Source organism: Ricinus communis, chromosome 5 (assembly GCF_019578655.1).
Source record: "Ricinus communis isolate WT05 ecotype wild-type chromosome 5, ASM1957865v1, whole genome shotgun sequence".
NCBI lineage: Eukaryota > Viridiplantae > Streptophyta > Magnoliopsida > Malpighiales > Euphorbiaceae > Ricinus > Ricinus communis.
In genome coordinates this window covers 30,525,217-30,549,756 of record NC_063260.1, presented here as the reverse complement: position 1 = coordinate 30,549,756, position 24,540 = coordinate 30,525,217, and the positions used below count along the sequence as shown (strand labels likewise).

At 34.9% G+C, this 24,540-nt stretch overlaps 3 protein-coding genes across 3 annotated transcripts; all 3 read left to right on the top strand.

The window, feature by feature from the left end:
* The first annotated feature begins 647 nt into the window (after positions 1–647).
* On the top strand, positions 648–11,507 carry LOC8289820 (polyribonucleotide nucleotidyltransferase 2, mitochondrial). Its single transcript, XM_002524623.4, has 16 exons — positions 648–1,211; positions 2,275–2,430; positions 2,525–2,695; positions 4,152–4,277; positions 4,357–4,518; positions 4,714–4,833; positions 5,317–5,454; positions 5,580–5,742; positions 6,167–6,292; positions 6,379–6,509; positions 6,771–6,990; positions 7,105–7,188; positions 8,281–8,360; positions 8,975–9,118; positions 9,601–10,224; positions 10,550–11,507. The coding sequence occupies exons 1-16, from the start codon at positions 885–887 to the stop codon at positions 10,652–10,654; spliced, it is 2,877 nt and encodes a 958-aa protein (XP_002524669.1). The 5' UTR covers positions 648–884; the 3' UTR covers positions 10,655–11,507.
* Positions 11,508–14,680: 3,173 nt separating this feature from the next.
* On the top strand, positions 14,681–18,365 carry LOC8289819 (cysteine-rich receptor-like protein kinase 46). The gene is made up of 8 exons (XM_025158356.2): positions 14,681–15,347; positions 16,063–16,390; positions 16,490–16,615; positions 16,708–16,841; positions 16,947–17,157; positions 17,389–17,623; positions 17,776–17,926; positions 18,022–18,365. Exons 1-8 carry the CDS (start codon positions 14,799–14,801, stop codon positions 18,295–18,297), a joined length of 2,010 nt encoding a protein of 669 aa, XP_025014124.2. The 5' UTR covers positions 14,681–14,798; the 3' UTR covers positions 18,298–18,365.
* A 1,679-nt stretch (positions 18,366–20,044) lies between these two features.
* LOC8289818 (cysteine-rich receptor-like protein kinase 42) lies at positions 20,045–23,463 on the top strand. The gene is given in 7 exon segments (XM_048374364.1): positions 20,045–21,039; positions 21,439–21,548; positions 21,677–21,907; positions 21,910–21,987; positions 22,116–22,350; positions 22,446–22,590; positions 22,733–23,463. Coding segments are annotated over 7 exon segments (1,983 nt in total). The 5' UTR covers positions 20,045–20,236; the 3' UTR covers positions 23,114–23,463.
* The last annotated feature ends 1,077 nt before the right edge of the window (positions 23,464–24,540 follow it).

The following is a 24,540-nucleotide window of genomic DNA, read 5'->3' as shown; positions in this document are numbered from 1 at the left end:
TTGCCTTTCATCCTATTTTACCAGGATTACTTGAACTTTGCTTGTTTACTTTTCTTGAAAGTGGTTCCTGAATTAAGAGGAACTCTTTTTTCTTTTTCCCTACAAACTTTCAGAAAAATGACTTCCCTAAATAGAAATACGATGCAAGGTCCCATATTTATGAAAGGTTATGAGAATACTGATCATACTCTACGACAATTTCACAAATAAATTCTTTTATTGTAATCCTAAAGTTATGTAATTATAATAGATTGAGATTTTTCTTTTGAAAATTAATAATTTATCAATTAATATTAATATTTATTTATAGTACAGTTTCTTTAATAATAAATATTTCCTTTTATTTTAATTTTTTCAGAAGAGTAAACTAAGTGAGTGTGGTAGTTGGATATGTCTCAACCAGTCATATTTTTTGTATAAAAATTACTGTTATTTTTATTACAATATAATCAATAAATTCTATTTACATATATAAAATAAAAATAAACGAAGATATATTAATTAAAAGAAAAATTAATTCTGTGCAGTGTTCCTTATGAGAATTTCTGTAAAATTCGATGGACAGTAACTCGAAAATACTCTAGATTAACATTAGCCGAAATTCATACATAAAAAACGCGACCTTCATTTTTCAGTTGAAGCAAGATCGTGGCAAAAAATCATAAATTTAATTTTTAAAAACAAAATATATATTAAGCGCGCGAAGGGGATGAACACGGTACGTTTTGGTGTAATAGGCTTGCTAAAAGTAATAATGGCAGTGTAGCCACTGGCCAGTCACAAAAATGCCTTAAAACCCTAAACCCTCAACCTCCTTAAACCCTGAACCAGAAACTTCTCTTAAACCCTAAACCCTCTTCTCTCTCTCTCTCTCCATCAATGCAATGTCGGCAATAGCAAGAAGCAAAGCCAATCCACTTGTCAATTCTCTCCCTCGCTTCCTGACGCGGCGATCTTTTAACTTCCGCACCATCTGCAGCGGTCGTCTCGGCTTCGCTCCTTCCTATCCGGACCGTCCTGTCGCCGGCACTAAAGTCTTAGAGACCTTCAAAGAAGAATTTGAGATCGGTTCACAAGTTATTTCTCTTGAAACAGGGGAAATTGCCCGGTTTGCTAATGGCGCTGTCGTCTTGAGCATGGATCAAACTAAAGTTCTTTCTACTGTAACTTCCTCTAAAGGCGACGCTGTTCGTGATTTTTTACCTCTCACTGTATGTTTGCCTTCCATTTTCATTTTCATTTTTTATTAAACTAATTGTATTTTGTTTATATAAATGATTAATTATTATTTTCGATATAGAATAGAATCGTAGAACTATTGATTCATTTAAAATTGTTTCTGCCTTTTGCTAATCACATGAAATTTATCTATTAGATAAAGTTATTATTTCGAAATGCAATTTATATCACTAGTAGTTCACTTTGGCATTGTTTGGAATTAAAAATTTGTGCAACATTTCAATTGAATTGGATTCTTGCAAAATTAGGTAATTTTAACATGATTGCTTTTCTTTTCAGAATTTCTTTTTGTTCTTTCTTTTTCCTTTAAGCCAAGGTTTTAAGTGACGGTATGGAGAAACATAGATGATTATGGCGAATTCTAAAAACAATTAGCAAAATAATCCAAATCAACAATAAATGAAAAATAAATTATATATGTAACACTTTAAGTTAATAAACACTCAAATAAGCACTGTTTTTACCTTATAAACACAAATTACGTAAAAATATTTATAATTAGAGCATAGTAACTACTACTAAGTTAAGTAAATTCGTAATAGAATATTGTCTTGACCTAAAAAGTACAAATTACAAAAATAAATATCAGCACCAAAAAGGAGTATTGTGGAGGATCGATAATGAAATCTAGACCAAAAGGAAAACACTTCTTTTACAACATATTAATGAAAAGAAAAATTCTTCTTCTTCTTCTTCATAGTCAATATGTATCAGTCTGTATCTTATGGCGATATGAAGCTGATACACCAGCTCCATCCCACTCCCGCATATGTAACACCCTTGTAATGTAACATGGCCTTCATTTTCCAATATGTAATGGTCGATATTATTACATCATCCTTTTGTTAAAACCTGATTATAGCAATTATTGAATTGAATTCTTGCATTTTTGTATTTTCCAAACAAGGGATAATAGCACTCTTTGCTAATTGCTACTGCTATTGGATTCATTTCCTGAGGTGATGTTTCTGTTCTCTTTTGGGGTTTTTGTGCTGGTAATTAGTGCATCTTAATAGTTTTTACTTCTGAAATAAGGTTGATTACCAAGAGAAGCAATTTGCGCAAGGTGTAATTCCTAATACATTTATGCGAAGAGAAGGTGCTCCAAAAGAGCGCGAGCTTTTATGTGGTCGTCTCATTGACCGACCTATACGACCTCTCTTTGCACCTGGATTTTACCATGAAGTTCAGGTAAATTGTCACTATCTATAATTTCTCTCCTTTTCTTTTTTCTTTTTCCTGCCAGTTAAAAGGATGTCTCTTGAAAGATATATTCAATTTGCAGGTAATGGCGAGTGTTCTATCTTCGGATGGCAAACAAGATCCAGATGTAATGGCAGCTAATGCAACATCTGCTGCTCTTATGTTGTCAGATATTCCTTGGGGTGGACCCATTGGGGTGATACGCATAGGAAGGATCGGTGGCCAATTTATCGTTAATCCAACCATGGATGAGGTAGTTATCCACAACAAGTTGTTTTCTAATTTCAGATTCTTGCCAACACCCAGATTGTTGTCTATTATGACACCAGTTCTTTCACTTTCGAAGATTCATGCCAAGCTTGCATCATTGCTTTTATTTATTTCTTGTTATTTTCTCTCCTCTGATATTCTGAGACTTGGAAAAGAAATTGTGTAGACGGTAATATCGTGAACTTTGGAATATAAAAGTGAAAAGGTCCCTTATATAGCCATAGTTGACAGTTGACTGAATCAAGTTGACTAACTCTCTTCTGGGAGATCTAACTTTCCCATGACTCTGTCCATCATCCACTCACAATATGCCTTTGCTTCAGATCTGAAGACTCAGTCTTATAGCATTTGAAAGTATTAATCATTTAACTTCTTGGTCCTGTTGAAGCACGTCCTTCAGCTTAATCTTCTGTCTCCAAAACTATCAAATAGCAATTGAACTTCTTAAATATTCTCATAAGGATATTACTTACTAGAATGAAACGAACAACGGATGTGATTTTCTGCGATTGGTTGGTCAAACATTTTCTAATAAGAATTGGCTTCTCTAGCTGCAGTTCAAGCACCTTTTTGAAAGCGTCAACCTTCAAGCGGATTGAAACATGCTATAAAGGTGTTCCATTGATAACACTGAGTTTATTTTTTTTAGTACTGTTTATACTAACTGAAATTCAGTTTGTCATTACTATTCTGTTTCATTGGAAGAGGAAGAAAGGGCGCCTGGATGGGGATCTATTCATTCAAACAATTAGGACATTATAGACACAGTGAAAAGCTGTTGTTAAGTGTCAATAGTTTCTTCTAATATCAGATCTAAGTGGTTCCTTTACTGCATTTGCAAATTTTAGTACATACTTTGATGCAGCAAATTATGGTCCTGGAGATGGGCATGTGGTCATCTCTACTCTTGGCACTTGTATAAATAGCTAGATTGTGTACTTCCCTAAGGGAGTATGAGGAATACCTCTCCTTAAATATGGTACTGAAAAATAATGCACGTCTGGCCTATATAAACTTAAATGTTCTGAAAATTGCCAAATTTCATATTGTTTGTTTCCTTTGCTTTTTTTCTTTTTAAAAAAAAAATATTTATGTTTATCTTTCTTTATGCCTTTTGTAGTACTTGAAACCTGATACTCAGGTTACTTTGGCTGAAAATGTATGAGTATTCCACATTCCTTTTTTTTCACTTCTATTCTACTGCAATTCTTTTGTAAAAGAAATTCTTTTTGTTTTTATTATCCCTTTTATAAGGTTGTGCACCACTATTGACCATATCTCTTGAATTTTTAATGGTTGCTGATGTAACAATCATGATTTACCAATTTTGAAATTGCTTTCAAGTAGTCAAACCCTTACAAAATCAGTGCCTTTAGTACATGAATTTCCTAATTGGTTTTCATCTATGTACTTGATTTGTCTGGTTGGTTGTAATGCAGCTTAGCTTAAGTGATCTGAACTTAGTATACGCCTGTACAAAGGACAAAACCTTAATGATAGATGTACAAGCTCGAGAAATATCAGAAAAAGATCTGGAAGCGGCGTTAAGATTGGCGCATCCAGAGGTCAGTGATTCAGATTCCTGCATCTCCTGTTGAAATTCTGTTATGGAAGGTATTAAGATGGCTGTCTTTGATCTTCCAGGCAGTTAAATATCTTGAACCTCAAATTAGACTTGCTGCCAAGGCTGGGAAAGATAAGAAGGACTATAAACTATCTATGGTGTCTGAAAGAATATTAGAGAAAGTCAGAAACTTAGCAGAAACACAAATTGAAGCTGTTTTCACTGACTCCTCATATGGCAAGGTGCATAAAATTTGTCTTTGTGAAACAAACATATCATTTGAGGAATTAAATTTCTGAAATGAGCTTCCTTTCATGCACAGTTGTGTGTATATGCATGTCTGTACATGCAAGGAACAACCATAGCATGTGATTATGTATATCTTATACTTATATTTTTATTCTGGTTATGTATTTTGCATTTTTTCACTCCTCCAGTTTGAACGTGGGGAGGCTTTAGATAACATTACACAAGATGTAAAAAGAACACTTGAAGAGGAATGTGATGAAGAGAGCTTAAATGTTCTACGGAAGGCAGTAGACACAGTGAGGAAACAGGTAATCTGTCCATAAAAGAATACAGAAATCCAGTTGATTTATTATTTATATGATCGTATAGCAGTCAAAATTATATCACCAAGAATGATTCATGTCCTTCTTTTGTTTGTTTTCTTACTTTAGTGTATGAAACAATGAGCTGTCACCAAGGTGCATATTTTCATGCCATTGTTGTATTTTAGAAACCTCTAAGCTGGACTTGAGGCTGAGTTGAGTTAAATTGTTTGCTTTTTGAAATTTCTTGAGCTGGCAGATGTAATTTTCTTTCAGTTGTGTCTATCTTGATGTGACTCTATTATAGAATCATCTTTTATTGCTTCTTGTGGTATAATTATTGGGATGTAGCATCCTGATAAGCTATTTAATGAAAGATGACTGTGGTACTGGGGTGGCTTACCTTTTTCCCCTGAATTTCCCTTTTAGGTTTATTCTTATCTTGGCTCTCACATGCTTACGATTTGTTCAATCTCACAAAAATTTCAGGTTGTCCGCAGGAGGATTATTTCTGAAGGATTTAGAGTTGATGGAAGACGTCTTGATGAAGTCAGGCCATTGTTTTGTAAGGCTGGTCCTTTGCCTATATTGCATGGATCTTCACTTTTTAATCGTGGAGATACTCAGGTAAGTTTACATTACCTTTTGTGATAATTAAATGTTGAAAAGGGCAAGAGAGCTACATGCTGAATTATGCTGTATTTTGGCAAGTTTGATTAATGGGAAAAAAAAATTAATTTTACTCTATTTAGGTCCTTTGTACTGTGACACTTGGAGCTCCTGGAGATGCTCAGCGCTTGGAATCCTTGGTTGGACCCCCTACAAAGCGCTTCATGCTTCACTACAGTTTTCCACCATTTTCAATTAATGAAGTTGGTAAACGAGTTGGCCTGAACAGGCGTGAAGTTGGGCATGGTAAACTAATTTATGTCTTTTATTGTTATTCATCCTCAGCAATTATTAATTAATATAAGTCTCATTTGTTGATTTGTCTTTTCTCAAGTTTAATCTTGTCAATTTTCTATCACCAGTCCATGCTTGAATTTTCCTGTTACTATTTTGAACTGCCAATACTGGCAACATTTGGTAGCCCTCCTCTCTTATAATGCATAATTATTATTTTTCTATCTGCTTTACTATCAACAAAATGTGGGAGAATTTAGATTAAGTAGTTTTGAAATGACATTTTCCTACCTTAACTGGGCCATGATTTTCTCTTATGGCATCAAATTAGGATGTCAAATAACTTTTCTATGACGTTATTGCTGATTAAAGAATCTAGTGATTTTAAAATCTTTCAAAGCAATAAATTGCTTGCGGTGTCTTCACCTGCTACTAGGAACTCTTGCGGAGAAGGCACTACTTGCTGTTCTGCCTCCTGAAGATGATTTTCCATATACTGTCCGTATCAATTCAGAAGTCATGGCATCTGATGGTTCAACATCAATGGCAACTGTTTGTGGAGGTAACCTCTTCAAGTGAGCCTGTTCCATGGAGCGTTGTGTTAGCTGCAGAATGGCTTGCATAACATAAAATGCCAATTTTTTTTAGGTAGCATGGCTTTGATGGATGCTGGCATTCCATTAAGAGAACATGTAGCTGGTGTCTCTGTGGGGCTGGTTAGTGAAGTTGACCCGTCGACTGGTGAAATTAAGGACTATCGAGTATTGACTGATATTTTGGTGAGATTCTTGTATCTGCTCAAGTTATTACAATATGGTGGCTTAATGCACGTCTTCTTTTTTTTCCCCCCTGCTGACATATGCATTAGAAGTCCTTGAAAGATGTTAGAAGCTTTCACCTGCTAATCTTTCTCCCTGATCATATGTTTTTACTTTAGACCTTCATTGCTATTGGGCAAATGATTTTGACTTCTAAGGAGTTTTTGTGCATGCTTATCCAAACTTTTCTCAATCACTTTGCTGGATGTTTGATTTCTCCAGGGCCTGGAAGATCATTTAGGGGACATGGACTTTAAAATTGCTGGAACACGTAATGGAGTTACTGCAATTCAATTGGATATTAAACCTGCTGGAATTCCTTTAGATATCATTTGTGAGTGTTTGGATCATGCTCTTAAGGGTCGTCTTCAAATCCTTGACCACATGGAACAAGAGATTAATGTGCCACGTACTCAAGTTGATAAGACTCGCCCTCGACTAGGTTAACTTTTAAGCATCTGCTTTGCATGTGTTCTATCTCTAACCACTTCACTGTAACATCCTGACTATATTCTTTTCATGCTTTAAGTCAAAATATTTTTTATCCATGATACAGCTACCTTTAAATTCAGCAATGATACTCTTCGTCAGCTAATCGGCCCTCTTGGCGTCCTTAAGAGAAAAATTGAAGAGGAAACAGGTCTGAAGTATCTGTCTTACAAATCATAGTTTATTGTACACTAGATTGTAACTCGCTCTTTACCCTTTGATGAATAGGATATTCTTTTCTGTTTTATTTTTAATCAATGTCATTATCTTGTTTTCAAGTGTTCTTGTTCACTCGATAAAAGGGTTAATTTCATTCATAGCAACTGAAATTATCACTAGATCACTTTGTGGTCATTACCAATCAGGTTATTCTAAATTCTAACTTAAAAAAAAACATATGAAGTTGATTCCATGCCCATCCTTTCAATCTTTTACTGTTTGCTTCATCCACTTCCTTTGTTTTTCAAGCGGATAAATAGAACATATCACATAAAAGTTTTGCAGAATACAATTATAAAGATTAACATGGCAGAACACACCACGTGATTTTTTCTTCTGAAAACTGAGTTAGAGGAGAAGATTAACTCACATTTATGTTAAAAGTTTCATCTCTAAATTTAGTTTGCCTGTATTCCAGTTTGGGGTAACCAATTTTTTACCAAATCAAAACTTCAGGTACTTTTAAGTGACAAAATGAAGTTTAGTGACCATGAAATGATATACTATAGCTTCAATGGCTATTAGTGAAATTAACCCCTCAAGGAAATGCATTCTTACAGTGGCAGTCACTGGCTTATATTAACATTATCTTCCCTGTTGGAGGTGTTATTGCTTAACTTGATTCAAGCTTGTGGGGTAGTAAAGATTGCTGGTTATGTGCTTATGCTTGCTAATTGCAGTCATATTTCAGGGAGAGTATCACTTATTGCACCCTTCTTTTTAGTTATCTGTAATTTGTTAAATGCAGTCCAATTGCTTCATATTAGAGATGATATAATGTATAAGTTTTCCACAGCCATTAGTAACAAGGAATGGCAACTATCATGCCCTCACATGCATTTGCACAGAGTACTTGCCAATCACCTTTTGTTTTTCAGGATCATATACTATTTTATATAATTAAACAATAGGCATTGGGTTTTTAGCATGTGTGCTAATCTGGTTAAATTCACAGCTGCGAATTTAAGAAAATTTCAAATTGTTATGTTACTGATGATGGCCATGGTATCTTTCTTTGATCTAGGTGCACGATTGTCTATTAGTGATGGCATGCTTACTGTAGGTGCTAAGAATCAGGCCGTAATGGATAAAGTACAAGAAAAGGTATCATTGAACTTGGTTGCTTATGTCTCTTTAGTTCTAATTGAAGCATTGTTATCTCGAGTAGCATAGTGTGAAGTGGATTTGTATCAAGCAATTAATTTGTACTTCAAAACCACATTCATGGTACTAAGGCTTGTAATTTATAAGGAAAGAAAAGTTGCTTCAAAATTTAGCTATCCATGTTAATTTGGGTACAAGTTTGTTTGGAACCAACAAGGAGTGGAGTTTATCACGGAACAAATTGTCATCGGCCTGGCAAAAACTTTAATTATGAAAATTTAACTATGCTTCCATCCATATGTGGAGTTTGCTGAGCTATTAAGTTTCCCTAGAAACATAATTCCTTTTGGTCAATGCTTATAACCACCTAGTAACATGAAAAGTTCTGCCATGTTACTCCTGTTGCTCTTTAAAAATGCATTTATTCTTCACAGTGAATTGCTCTCATGCACTCTGTCAACAACTTTTTGAAGTAGTTATGTCCTAAAACCGTTGCAATTTAGCCCTCTATATATCATATATTACCTCAAAACTTTTATATTAACCATTTGATTAGTGGTCAATATAGATATTTAGTCTTTTTAAATGCCATTGCTTCTTTTTCTGTTTCTCAGATTGATTTCATAATTGGCTGTGAAATTGAAACTGGTGGAGTTTACAAAGGCATTGTAACATCAATAAAAGAGTATGGTGCTTTTATTCAATTTAATGGTGGCCAGCAAGGTCTGCTGCATATTTCTGAGTTATCACATGAACCGGTATGTATGGTGAAATGTTACCTTGGATGCTTGTTCGTTTTTCCTTTCTTTTCCTTGTTGAATACGAGTGTAAGAAGCTCAATCTCTCGAACTCATGGCATCTAAAACAATTTGATTTTTGTAGTACGAATTCTATGAGTTCTAGCCAAGGCTTATTATTTTACTGGGTCTGTTAGTCAGGTGTTTATGTTCTGATTATTCGGGAGTGATAGAACATGTTAGCTGAAGAGTAGGAAACCAATTCACCGTTTGAATATGGCTTTCAAAAGTTGATTGTAGATTTGTTATATGCAATTATTAATATTTCCTTTCCTAATTTGGATATTTTTTGTGCTTTCAAAAGGTTACTGCCACTGAGAAATCTGCCTGATTTCTCTACCGAATGTGGATTAAATGAATAACCTATATCCATTACAACTATTCTTTTTTCTCTCGTATTAGCTTACCTTCACATATTCTTTTTTTGCATCTCTTTCCGCCAGGTCTCCAAGGTTTCAGATGTAGTATCTGTTGGCCAGCAGCTTTCTTTGATGTGCATTGGGCAGGATGTTCGTGGTAACATTAAATTATCTCTTAAAGCAACTTCACCCCCGCTAGGATCCAACACAAATATTATGGAGGAAGGATCTGTTCCTGTCACGAAAGAATTGCCCAAGGTTTGGGCATCAGTTGAGAATGTGTCTGATGGACGAGATGAGCAGAAACCTACTGCAGAGTTTCCTCTGGATAGCAGTATGGTAAATTTTTCAACTTCATCTGCACCAGCATTTCTAATTCGAAGTATTGCAGAGTGTGATGAGGAGGAAAAAGATGCCAGTCTGAATCGAGATTCCAATAATGCACCTAAAATTCTCTGGACTGCGAAACGAGATCATAAGCTGAAAACAAACCCTCCTAAATATGACTCTCATTCACCAGTCCCAAATTCCAATAGCCTTTCACATACTAAGAATAAGTTGAATAATGTGGAAAATGAAGTTGAGAGTCCTATTAATGCGAGAAATTTGAAACTTGGGACAAAGGTTGCTGCCAAAGTCTATCAAATTCGCAAGCATGGATTGGTCCTTGATTTGGGTGGTGAAGTTCGTGGAATGTTTCGCTTTGAGGTATGTATTATCTTTGTAATTTTAAGTTGGCCTGATTTCTTTGGACAGTATGCCACAACTTGTCCACTGTCACTGCAGTGTCCTTGTTTGAGGACACAATGCAATTACCTCACCTCTCTGCACACTTCATGGAGTTTTACTACAATGGCAATTTTTTCAATCCTATGATTGGACTTGTGCTGAGCATTGCTTATATATAATGCTCATATGTAAAGCTTTTTATTTCTAGAATCCTAAAAGTCAATGATGCTCCAAGTTCTTCTTTACTCCTTACCTTTTCCTGTGGAGAGTTCATGGGAGTCACCATTGTTTCACTGCCATGCAGGAAAATGGCAAGAGGGACTTTGAGGTAGGTGATGAGCTGCGAGTCAAGTGCACAAACTTTTCCAGCAAGGGGATTCCAGTTATGTCTTTGGTGGATGATGAGTAGCAACATATTAATCCTTACATTTCTGACTGAATTGCCACATTAATTGTAAAAGACAGAAGCTGAGTTGAAGAGATTCCCCTAGTAGTACAAGCTTTTCCACCAAGGGGATTCCAATTATGTCTTTGTAGATGATGGGCAAGTAGCATCACATGAGACATTCCATCCCTAAATTAATGATCAGATGACAAATGATACACAGAAGCTGAATTGGAAATATTCTTAGCAGTAGCTAGATATCAACTTATAGGCACACATTTTGCATTGACCTGCATGTGGGTGAGTCTTGTTTATGCTAACCAACCTGATTGCGGGAGTGGCTTTGGTTTGAGCTAGCCCTTGTGCTCTGACTAAATGTTACTGAGGAGCTCATTTCAACTTCAAGATCAACATTCTTTTTTGGAGCATTTTCACTCAGTTGTTAAGGCATTATGATCCATTGCCACTGGACCTAAAAATTTTGGTCAGCTAGGTGCTTTTCTTGGCTTATATCTGTCTATCTTGGATTCTACTGTTACGGTAAAATGGTCATTGGTCTTTTGTTGACAAGGATAATGAAATTCTTGCCCTCCGCTTATATAGTCTTTGCTAACAGTGTAATGAAAGAGTATTAAGAGAGATTGTTTATGATCGGGCCAAGGACATTTTTCGCTTAGCTCATGACAGTTTGTACATACTGAGAACTTCTGGAGATTCTGCTGCCCTCGTTTCTTTGAGCCCTCCTTTTCTTGTTGGATTGTGGATGGTCAACTGTTTAATATGTTGTACTGGAAATATTTTGTTCGTTAATTACACTCGCTGTAGTATGTATTAGAAAGGTCACTCTAGTACTCAATAGATGGTCTCTTTCCTGTAAGTTATGAACTCTCGGGTGCGAGGACGATCTCTGCAAATCTGGTGCTCAGGCTCTGGTAGGGTACTTGCATTCTTGCCTTTGCCTTTACTAGTGTATTATATCAATCAATCCAGCATATAAATGCCACCCAATCTCTAGGGTTGTTCATCTCATTGGAGCTGATATAACTCGATATCTTCCAATTGTAACATGCTTGCTAAATAAGAATAGAATAGAGAGCAAAGAAATGGTATTAATTAGGGCCGAGTATGGATCGGTCCAATTCAGTTATGTATAAATTACTAGTACCATATCAAATATCGGTTCTTTTAAAAGTTTAGGTACTAGTATCGTACCAAATATAAAAGGATCCGTACTGTATTGTACTAAATTTTACGGTTAAATACAGTTCGGTTTAGTACTATTTTTTGTTCTAAAAAAATTTAAAAAATGTAACTTTAATCTCATATTTAATTAAATACATTTAGAAAAATATATGATTAATAATCTAAAAGAGTAGCATAAAAATCTGAATTAGAATTGTAATCACATTCTTGAACAACCTGTTTTGTAATTTAGTCACTTGCAAGTATAATAATTCATTCAATGTTCAAATACACACCATTAAAATATATGTTACTGCTAGTATAAAAATATTTTGCAAATGATAAAATAAAATATTTTTCACAATCTATCCATCAAAAGTAAAAATAAAAAAGTAAAAAAGAAAAGAAAAATATCCGGGAATGAGCAACGACGACACAATTATAGGAAGAGAGAGCGCTAAAGAGGAAGACGTCTACGCGAGCCAATTCTTGCTTCTGCCTTTCTGCGAGCCAATTATACGTGGCGCTAAAGAGGAAGACGTATAGGCGAGTCAATTTCTTTCTTCTTTCTTTTGATTTTCTGTCTAGAAATTTATCTTAAGGATTTTGTCTTTCTGAATAGAAAATTGAGAAGTGCGGTAGTATGTTTTAAAAAGGAAGACGTCTACGCGAGCAAATTTCTTCCTTCTTCTTTTTGATTTTCTGTCTAGAAATTTGCCTTAGGGATTTTATCTTTCTAAATTACAAAATGGGAGATGCGGCGGTGTGTTCTAAAGAGGAAGACGGTGTGTTCAAATTGTTAGGTGTATGCTTATAGTATGTGGTAAGAAAATGTATTAAGGTTAAATTAGTAGATAGTAAATTATAAATTTAGTATTAGAGTAATGTATACTAGTATCAGTATATTATATGATATATTAATGTATAACTTATTTTTCTTATAGAGTATAAAATATATTATAATATTATAGTTATTTTTAATATGTAATATTTTTTTTATTTCGATAATAATTGCTTGAATTATATAAAATTAATAAATATAAAATAATTTTTTATAGAGTATAAAGTATTTTATAATATTATAGTTATTTTTAATAAGTATTATTTATATAATATAAATAATTATTAATAAATATATCTACGTTTTGGTCTGGATCAGTACAAGACGGATCGGTTCTGGTACGGTTATGGTACGGTTTTTATTAAAGAGCCGTTACCATACCGTAATAAAAAAACAATCCGGATAAGTTCAATTCAGTTATAAAAATTTTTAGTTATTTCGGTTCTGGTATTTTTCGGTACGGTTATTCGGTTCGGACAGGAATTACCGAGATCCATGCTTGGCCCTAGCTATTAACGGTGGTAGTATTGATTGGACTAAAGAAGCAGATGTACTTTAACCTATGCCAGTTTATAGTGAATAGCAGTGTGGTAAATTCAACTTCATCAGCACCAGCATTTCTAATTCGAAGTATTTCAGGGTGTGACGAAGAGGACAAAGCTGCCATTCTTGAGTCAAGGTTCCAGTAATGCCCCTAGAAGCTCCCTAGACCGCAAAACGAGATCGTAAGCCGAAAACAAACCCACCTAAAGATAATGACTCTCATTCACCAGTCTCAGATCTCCCACGTACTAAGAAGAAGTTTAATAATGTGGACACTGAAGTTGAGAGTCCTATGAAGGCAAGAAATTTGAAACATGGGAAAAAGGTTACGACAGATGTCTATCAAGTTCGTAAGCATGGATTGCTCCTTGATTTGGGTGGTGAAGTTCGTGGAATATTTCGGTTTGAGGCATGTTTTATCTTGCTACTTGTGATTTTAGATTGGTCTGATTTCCTTGAACAATATACCAAAATATGTCCACTGTCACTGCAGTGTCTTTGTTTGGCGTATTATACTAGCACCCCGTGTGTACAAGTTCTTCCAAAAAGGGAATTTTGGTGGATGATGACAGTGATCGTACATTTCTGATGGAATGACCACATAAATTTTGCATTGACATGGTTGTTGATGAACCTTGTTTGTGCTAACTAACCTAATAGCGGATGCGGCGTTGGTTTGAGCTAGCCTTTGCTCTGACTAAATATTACTGATGTTAGATCACATTTCTAAACCCAACATTTCTTTTTGGAGCATTCTTACTTGGTTCATATTATTATGAATCATTCCCACTCGGACCGTAAAATTTTGGCCAGTTAGATGCTCTGCGTTGCTTAGCTCATTTCTCACTCACTCTTTCTCGCTCCCTCCATCAATTACTCAGCATTGTAGTATGAATTAGAAAGGACTATTTTTAACAGCTTTTCCCTCTCCCCTGAGTTATGAATCATATGTTATTCAGGCTCTTCTTGCTTTTTGCCTTTACAATGTGTATTATACCAATCTATCTATTGGGTTATATATGTTCACCTTGATATAGCATGACATCCTCTACATGCTAATTCAGTATAGATAGATAGCCAATAAATGGTAATATCGATGCTGGTCTGTCCTTTTTACGACTACTTGGATATATTGGTTTATTTTAAGCCTTCTTTTTAAAATGATGTATTGCTTATTGATGCTATTTAATGATATTCCAGTTTTCTTCAAAAAAATAAAAAAAGAGTAAGAAATCTGTTTTATGCTTTTGGTATTATTGGACAGCAATTGGACTGGAGAGCTAAAGCTCGTTGCTGAAAATGGTTATTCCAGTCAATTTGTTGTTCTTTTCTTTTAATAAATTGCTAATCTCTTTATATATATATATATATATTCTTTTATTTGATTAGACATCTGGATACAGTCTTCGCCTACTCGAGCTTTTTGATCGGACCAAACCATAACCATGAAACTGTACCTCTCAAGGTATTAACATAAAAAGAAATTAAAAAAAACGATTGGATTGCCTAAGAATGTTTATAACATCCGTAACAAAACGTTACCCATATTTTTACAGTTTCAGTTGCATGCGTTTGTTTTGCCACCTACCTCTCTTCTCATAAATGAAAAATAATATCCTCCATTTAACACCACAGAGGGGAAAAGAAACTAAATATAGCCAAAGTAACATTGGAAAACACAAAAAGAAAATTCATGGAAACCAAAAATTTTCCCTCTCTCTTCTCTTTATTTTTCTTGTAATGGCAATTTCTCTTTTCTCTTTGATCATCTTCATGTCATATTGTATCAATCTTTCTTATGCAGACCCTAGAACTGAAATTGTTGCACGGATATGTGGAAAAGAACATGTTCAAAACGTATCAAATTACTTCATGTACTACTCCCGAATCACAGATTACATGCAGGATGAAATTTATCGTAACAAGTTTGCATTTAAGGACGTAGGAAAGCCACCTGATCGGTTGTATGTTCTTTCTCAATGCATGGATGATCTCTCTGCCGATGAATGTGTTGTTTGCTTTACGCAGATCAATACCCTAATCCCAGGTTGCTTTCCCAACACCGGTGGCCGCGTTTATCTTGATGGATGTTTTATTAGAGTTGAGAATTATACTTTCTATCGCGAAGCCTTGGGGAATCAAGATACTAAAGTAATTTTCCCTCCTCCTCCTTCTTCTTATGTAGAAGCAGAAAATTTTGTGCACTGAAAATACCCTTTTTCTTATAGTATTAAAAAAAATTCTCGTATTGTGAAAAATGAATAACGAAAAGTTCTTGAGGTGTTTTTGAATTTTCCACTGGCGTGCCTCGTCTTTCTTTCATTTTACAAGTGTAGATAGCTTGAGACTTAAAATGGTAGGATTAGATGGAGCATTTCGGAAGAACATTGATGAAATACAATTCTGTATCCTATATCACAATATTTTCTGGCCTGGATTTTTGGGAAGCTTATGTATGAGACAGTATTAGCTAAGAATTCATCCGAACTTTTCAGTTGCTAGCTGTTTAACCTAGTTACCAATTATTAAGAAGTAAACCTTCTTAATTAGTTTCAAAGTTTCCATTTGGCTTGTGTACTTATATTCATATTTACTGTCTTCTAATTCCCCTTGACAGAGAATATTTATATACTGGTCATAGTATCTTCCGAAGACTGACTGCATCACTAGTTGAAACAAAATGTGTTCACTAGAGCAGTATAAATTTAGGCCGCTGGCAGATTGTTCTGCTTGTTTGAGATTCTTTTTTCCACCTGTGAATTAATTTGTCTTCTATAGAAGGATTATCTGCATCTGATTAATACTATGCAATAGTTTTTTTGGTTAAACATGAATATAACATCACATGCATATATTATGTAAGCAGAGGTGCGGCCCTGATGCAAACACTGCACAAGAATTCAGAGAAGCAGTAGAGAAAGTGCTGGAGGGATTATTACTAAAGGCACCAACAGCTGGACCAATTCGGAGAGGCTTTGCAATGCAGCATGAGAGTGCACAGGGCATGGCAGCATATGGCATGGCCAGTTGCTGGAAGATTTTGGACACAGATTTGTGCTATACTTGCCTGTCTGACGCAATTGCATCCGCCTTGTCTTGCCTTCCGTCTACAGAAGCACGCGTGCTTAATGCTGGATGTTTTCTCCGTTATGCTGATTTCCTATTCGCAAATGAAACCCCTGGTGAATCAAGAGGTTAGCTCCCATTTACAGAGTTACGTGGTCATCTCATTTAATTAACCAATCTTAACATTCAGTGTATAGATTTTAATAAGTTATTTTGTTTATTTGCAGGAGACATATTTTCATACATCGCGTATATTTTTGGCATTGTCATAGCCTGCTTAACGGCGATAGGCATTGGAGTATGTGTTGGCAAACATACTTACAGAAGAAAGAATGGTATAAAAGCAATAAGAGGTAACGTTATATACATTTTTAACTGAATACTTGATATTGGAGAGCAAACTATGATTAACCAAGTAATTTTTTTTGAATGCTGCATTTTAAAGGAATGGAGGACTTATTATTACTAGATGAAGGGCGGCAATTCTTGCAGTTCAACTATGCAACAATACGAGCAGCAACAGAAAATTTTAACGAAGTTCTCAGGCTTGGCCAAGGAGGATTTGGTGAAGTATATAAAGTATATTTATAGTTGCACTTCGGTTTCATCTTTGTTTTCCTTTCTGCCATTTCTGTTAATCTAATCTTTAAAATATTTCTGAATGTGATCTATGAAAATGAGCAGGGCACCTTGCCAGATGGTAGAGAAATCGCCATAAAGCGTCTGTACGTTGGTAGAAAGAATGGAGTTGTGGAAATCTGCAATGAAATGGACATTATTAGTAGAGCTCAACACAAGAACTTGGTTCGGTTTCTTGGTTGTTGTTTCACTAGTATGGATAGCTTTCTTGTCTATGAATATCTAGCTAATAGAAGCCTTGATCTCATGCTATTTGGTAAGCTATCACCTCTAAACTATTTTCTCTTCACTCTTTTTCTCTATATTAAATTCCTTTTTAATTGTATTCGAGCCTCTGATACCATGTTAGACGAAATCTTATGTGCTCTTAAATTATTATTGTCATTATAATTAGCAGTAGTATTAGTTAGTTTTTTCGTTTCTTAGAATTATATATCAGTTCTTTCTAAACAATCTAATTTTGTTTTGTGCAACAAACGGAAGAAAGATCCAGCAAAGAAGAAAGAACTCACTTGGGAAAAGAGGCTTCTAATTATCACAGGAACAGCAGAAGGTTTAGAGTACCTCCACAAGGATTGCCAAGTGCGAATTATTCATCGAGACATTAAAGCTAGTAATGTCTTACTAGACTTGAAATATAAAGCAAAAATCTCAGACTTCGGATTGGCTAGATTTTATTCTTGTGATCATTCCTTGATCAACACAGCAATTGCTGGAACACTGTAAGTAGATTGATGGTTTTGTGGGCATCTCAATTTGGTTTATTCTAGACCTTGTGGCCCAGTTTTAGCACATCTACGCACATAACATATAATTTCAAACTCTATCTTAATATGAACATTTTTGTTTTTTGTGCATATTTCTTGGGTTAAAGAGGTTATATGGCTCCTGAATACATCGCCAAAGGAAGATTAACAGAGAAAGTTGATGTTTATAGCTTTGGAGTTCTTGTAATCGAAATAGTAACAGGTGTAGAAAACAACAAGCATCAATCTGAGGATCTATATGAAACCCTAGTTTCCCATGTAAACTCCTGCAACCTTAGCTAAGTATTTATATGCATGTGGAATTGATCTTCATTTATTAACAGGAGATACTCCCTTTTTCTTCTATAACACAGTCATGGAAACACTTCAAATCAAACTCAATACCAGAAATCATCGACCCAAGTATGGAGATAGAAGACATTGAAGAGATTGAAAGAGTGATCCAAATTGGTCTGCTGTGCACTCAAGAATCGCCAAGCTCACGACCAACAATGACAAAAGTGGTTCAAATGCTCAGAAGAAAGGATCTTGAAGTGCCTCGACCATCGAAGCCCCCTTTCACAGATGAACACATGGAATTATGTTATTTAGGTACTGATTATCAACGAAGACATTCTACTTCTGATTAGTTAACTAGTGTACATGTATATATATTATATATATAATTCCCACAAATTCTTTTAGCAATTTTTTCCTGAACTTGTGTCTGCATGTTTAGGCTAATATTAGATACAGGGACCTAACAAATTGTTAATTAGTGCTTTTCCCTCTTAATGTGTATGTGAACAGAGCGTAAGACTCTGCATGCAAAAGCAAACTCCGATATATTTTCCTTAATGTGTAATGTCTGCATGCAAAAGCAAACTCCGATATGCTAATATTTTGTTGCCAAACTGACCTTATTAATTAGATGGAAACTATTCCGTGGACCACATGTATTGTTTTGGAGATTTGAGAATCAAACGAGAGTTTGCTATTGACTTTAGGAAGTCCAAATGTCAAAGAGTGGTTGATAAAATCATTATTTTGAGAATCTTTTTTCTTTTTGGCTCTTTTGTATATATAAAGATGATGAGAAAATGGAGGGTTTAGCTAATCATGTAGAATTATGTTAGGGTCAAAGATGATTATGGCAATAATCAATCTTTATTTAATTACATTTTGAAATATTTTATATAAGTTAAAATAGAAAATTTTAAGATATTTAAACAATTTAATACAGTAATGAATGTAATTATTGAGCTATCCATAATTAAATATTTAAAAATTAAAAATATCTGTTTAAATATTTCAATTTGATATCATTATTTATAAAAAATTTATTAGTATTTTACGCGATAAAAAAAATTATTAAATATATATAGAATGTCGATTATCACAATATTTTAAATTAATTAAATAAACAATAAATATGATGATCTGTGATAAAATAAAATATATGATGCTGAAAAATAAATATCATTATTATCGGATTATTTACTTTTTTATTCTCAGTCTAGAGAAAGGTATTATATCTTAAAAAGATAAAAACTTTATTTTGGTTTTACAAGAAAAGAGGATAGCATGAGCGAGGGTATATCATACACCTCTACAAATCCAACAAAAAAGACTGATGTCACCGACAAGTGAATGCTGCGATCATCAAAGTCAACAAAAGTGGCCCCATCAGACGGTGCACACTGTAACCAATTGAAAATGAGTGTGACAGACGGATGTCTCCATTTCTACACTTTCTTTCTTCTGTAGCCCTTTTTCTTTTTGCCTTAGAAGTTTGACTTATGAATACCAGTCGACTTGACAAGATTGCCGAGAGCACCCCTCACCTTTAAAACCAAATCAAATTAAATTTTTTAGTTTCTCAAATAAAATATAATGATTATAATTCATCATTACACAAATTTAATTTAAAAAATAATTTTATGTATTTCTGAGAATTCATTGTATATGTTTAAGTTTAATTTGGATGTATATATTTCTACTGATACCTCAATTTAAATGAATTTTTGTATATAATAAGAAAAGGGACACATAATTTGCACATCTCTTTCAAAAATGAAGATTGTTCATATAGATTTATGTTTCTTTGTGTTTTATTTCATTTAAAACTATAATTTTTATATATTAAAATACTTATTACTGTTTTAAAAAGATATATTGATAAATTATAATATGATAACAGTGTATAAAATATCCTAATTATTGGAGCTCAATAAATATCATAATACAATAATAGCTAGTTAAGTGAAATTAACAAAACAAATCTTATTTGGGCAAATCAGGACAAATAATCTTTTCTAGTTTCCAAAAATGTAGGAAAGTGATCCTTTCGAGAAAAAAGAAAGAAAGTAGGAAAGTGATAAGAGAGAAGAAAGATTGCTCAAAGAAATAAACCGAAGAAAGAAAAGTAACAAGTAAAATACTGTCTGAAACCTAAGAAACACATAATATAAAAGAACACAAGTACAATTCAATCTTTACTTCCTCTTCTTCTTCTTCTTCTTCAAAACTCCATAACCCACAACCATATACACACAGTAAATAGGAAGAAGAAGAAGAAAATAAAGTTTCATGAAACCAGAAGGCATGGTTTCCATTTCCATGCATTCTTTAGACTACCCATATCAAAAAATTATCTTCTTTACCTTCAACATCATTTCTTTCTTCATATCTCCCACACTGTCCGATCCTCGCATAACACAAGCTAACCTTTCATGTGGCAAAACAGCCAAAACACCAATCACACCAACTGGCCTAATCCCAACTTTTGTTAAAGAAATGGAAACTTTATCACAACTCATTACTAATAGCCACTTTGCTACCTACCATTTAAACTCCTCACTTCCTATGTACGTATTAGCTCAATGCCATCAAGACCTTTCCCAGACTGATTGTCTCCTTTGCTACGCCGTCTCTCGGACTAAAATCCCTCGTTGTTTGCCTTCTGTCTCTGCTCGTATCTTTCTTGATGGTTGCTTTCTTAGATATGACAATTACAACTTCTTCGAAGAATCTGTTTCGGTTTCTTTTGATGAAGTAAAGTGCAGCCAAGAAAATGTTTCGGGTTCTAATGGTGAGAATGACAAGCTAAGGTTTGTAAAGAGTGTTGAGCATGCTATTGGTAATGTGAGTAGTAAAGCGGTGGAGAATGGCGGGTTTGGTGTTGTTGGGATTGAAGGTGTTTATGCTTTGGCTCAATGTTGGGAAAGTGTTGGTAAAGATGGGTGTAGAGAGTGCTTGAGAAAGGCAGGGAAAGAAGTAAAAGGATGCGGAGCTAAAAAGGAAGGGAGAGGATTAAACGCTGGTTGCTACTTGAGATACTCGACTGAAAGATTTTATAATGTTGGAGGGGAATTAGAAGCTGGTCACAGTAAGTTTTTATTCCTCTTCTAATACTCGTTTTCTTTTTGAGTTTTTGAGGATTTAGCTGAAGCTTAGTTTACTTGGGAGCTTTTCTTGGCCTAATTGCTTGTGAGGAAGAATGCAGGGGAATTTAGAGGAAGCCTAATTTGATTGTTCTAGTTGATTTAGTGTCTTGATATTGTAAATAAAGGTAATTATGCTCAATTGCATGGAAAATTTACGCTTTGGGTATTATTTAATAGACATTTTTAATCGAAAGCTCAATCTTTGTTCCTTCGTAATTTGAAAAGTTTTCTCGGAAGATGAACAGGTCTTTAGTATATTGACACCCACTTTTCATTCTTATTCTATTTGGTTTCTCAGTTCATATTCATCTGGTGGATTTCATCATCAGGTTCTTTTTGTTTCAGTTTCAGGGTTTAGCAATTGCATTTAGTAGTTTTAGCAGCAGCTGCAGTCCTCATGCTGTCAATCTTCGCAGTTTATGCTGTCTATGTAAGACGGATGAAGAACAAAGCAGGTACTAGTTAACAACAAACAAAAGATTAATAGCCTCAAGATTATACTTTGATATCAAAACATATAACAGTAGTAGCCTCAAGATTAATATTCTAATTTTCTTTTTTTATTGCATTCTCCACTGCCTAGAGCGCATCAATCTCGAAAAGATATCAATCAATTTCAGCAAAACAAGCCTGAATTTCAAGTATGAGACCCTCGAAAAGGCGACAGATTACTTCAATGCCTCAAGAAAAATAGGCCAAGGAGGAGCTGGTTCTGTATATGCGGGAACTCTTCCAAATGGGGAAACTGTTGCTGTTAAAAGATTGACTTTCAACACAAGTAAGTTAAACTTAATCAGCGGAATCTTCAATCTTGTGATTTGGGTACTGAAGGTCCTGAGAGTCTTCTGGTTTATGAGTATGTTCCTAACAAGAGCCTCGACCAGTTCATTTTTGGTAATTGTTTCTTCTTTTAAATCATTTAATTAATGCATACGAATTCTTCGATGCTTATGTAATAAGTGGCTTGATGTGTAACTAAAAGATTTAGATCAAATTAATGATGATTCAACTTTTCTATGCAGGAAAGGATAAACCTACAACTCTAAATTGGAAGCAACGGTTTGATATAATTGTAGGAACAGCAGAAGGACTTGCATATCTCCATGGAGGTTCTCAAGAGAGAATAATTCACAGAGATATTAAAAGCAGTAATGTTCTTCTTGATGAGGACTTCACTCCAAAGATTGCGGACTTTGGACTTGTTCGATGTTTTGGTGCTGATAAGAGCCATCTTAGCACTGGAATTGCAGGAACAATGCAAGTCCTCACTTTGTTCTATCCAAGTTTGAATCTTTAGTATAAAAGGTTTCTCTCTTTTCTCAATTAAACTGTCTTATGCATTGGCGATGCAGGGGATACATGGCGCCCGAGTATCTGATCCGTGGGCAGCTTACTGAAAAAGCAGATGTTTATAGTTTCGGAGTACTTGTTCTAGAGATTGTAATGGGTAAAAGGTGTAATGCTTTCACAGAAGACTCAAAATCCCTTCTACAAACAGTATGGTCTCAAATCTTTTTTGTGCAAGATTTTATGCAACAAAACTAGTCCATATAAAAGCTACATAGACTTGTGCATCTCTTTATGTTTGATAATTTGACAGTCTTTTACTTTTTTCTTGGTTTTCACCATTTGGACTCAGGTATGGCAACTTTACAGATTAAATAGATTGGTTGAAGCAGCTGATCCTAGCCTAAGAGATGATTTTTCAGCAGAAGAAGTGTCGAGAGTGCTTCAAACAGGACTTTTATGCACACAAGCTTCAGTTGCCCTAAGACCATCGATGGCAGAAGTGGTTGTGATGCTAACTAACAGTGGTGGTGAAATCCCTTTGCCAAGCCAACCTCCTTTTATGAATGCTACTTCACTAGAGCCTGAAAGCTCAAGAAGATCTTACAGCACAAGCAGTTTTGTGTCGAATGCAGCAAGAAAACTTGAAGCTTATTCCTACACTTCCACTGAGTCCTCTAGTATGCAAAGCTCAGACAGGGCATCAAGAAGTGAAGAATCAAAGCAAAATTAAATTCCCTAGTAAATTTTCCCAATGTTCTTAGAGATTACCAAGTAGAGAAACTTGTTTTGTACACTAGTTTTTGAGGTTTGCTTGGTTTTTCGTGGAGGATAAACAGTGATTTTTAGCTCCTTTCCTTGTGGAAGTTCTATCACCTGAGAGATTGCAATTTGCAAGCAAGGACATGCAACCTTTTGCATAAATCCAGAGAGATACTGCAGAAAACTAATGAAGATTTACAGAAAGAGACAAGCTTGTCTTCTTTTCATTTATCCTTTTTTTTCTTTTCTTTCACTTTTTTCAATGGTGTCATTTTGTATGCAGCAACTTATGATATGTACGTATGTACATAATTTTGCTCTCGCTCTCATTGTCTCCATTAAATTCATTCATAATTCTGAAAAGTTTTGGTAGGTTTGGGTGGTTCTCTTGGGACCCATCCGAATATGCAAATGCAATTTTTGGTAATGGGCCACACTTCAGTTTTGGTCTCCTTCAACAGAATTAATGGTATGGTATGTCACACATAAGGTAGTTTTCTTAATTAATTAGCTAATACAAGCACAGCAGGTGGTGGGTATACGTAGAGATGGACTATAACGCTATCAGCTAGAGGCAAGCCATGTGGCAACTGTTTTGTGGAAAATTGCAAGACTACCATGCGACAATTACATTTAGCAACTCCTTTGTCCTATTAGATACGGATGGCATCTCTTCACAAGAATTCTGCAATTGTCTTTCCTGGCCACAAATCTTCTTCAGAATTATCAGGTCACCAGTTCATGTGAGATTATTTCATGATTCTTAATCCTAGAACTTTTAATTCATTTACTGTTGTGAAATCTTCCGCACTAGTTAGTGTTCTATAGAGTTGGTGTTTTTCTTGAGTTACGCAGTAAAAGAAGTCATTTCATTACACTACAAAATAAACGCAATCATTCCTTAAAACTCATCACGGAATAAAGTTATTTAGAAGACACAAAATCACAATAGCAAGTTAATCTTTAGCGTTTTCCTATTAATTACCCATCACCAGATCAAGAACAAGAGCCCTTAACAGATTACAATTTGCCTTGCGGATAGGTACAGTAGGTTTCAAATTGGCCTCGCACAAAATCAAGAAAGGAGACGGGTATCGGCTTTCTTTAAGTAGACTTTATGATAATAGTTCTGGGACTGAGCTAGGTTGTTTCCACTCTTGCTTTCATTCATATAGAATTGATTCTTTCGCAAAAATTACAAGGGTTTTCCAGAATCATGGCCCATCAAATTCTAGAATGTAGCTTGATTTTCCGCAACTGGGCAGGATCAATAAGGACAGGCTGGTTCATATAGTGTTGTGGGAAAAGCTCCCTGCATTGGCAGGGAGGACGACTCTTCCAACATCAATACATTAGTGCAGAGGAAGAATTTTCAAGGCCAATTTACACAAAACTTAC

Excerpts from the sequence above, each read along its gene's own strand:
- LOC8289820 (XM_002524623.4), top strand. The coding sequence starts at position 885 with ATGTCGGCAATAGCAAGAAGCAAAGCCAATCCACTTGTCAATTCTCTC. Across the intron at positions 5,455-5,579 it reads TTAATCGTGGAGATACTCAG|GTCCTTTGTACTGTGACACT; the intron begins GTAAGTTTACAT and ends TACTCTATTTAG. Across the intron at positions 8,361-8,974 it reads TGGATAAAGTACAAGAAAAG|ATTGATTTCATAATTGGCTG; the intron begins GTATCATTGAAC and ends TCTGTTTCTCAG.
- LOC8289819 (XM_025158356.2), top strand. The coding sequence starts at position 14,799 with ATGAAAAATAATATCCTCCATTTAACACCACAGAGGGGAAAAGAAACT. Across the intron at positions 16,391-16,489 it reads AACCCCTGGTGAATCAAGAG|GAGACATATTTTCATACATC; the intron begins GTTAGCTCCCAT and ends GTTTATTTGCAG. Across the intron at positions 16,842-16,946 it reads GATTTGGTGAAGTATATAAA|GGCACCTTGCCAGATGGTAG; the intron begins GTATATTTATAG and ends GAAAATGAGCAG.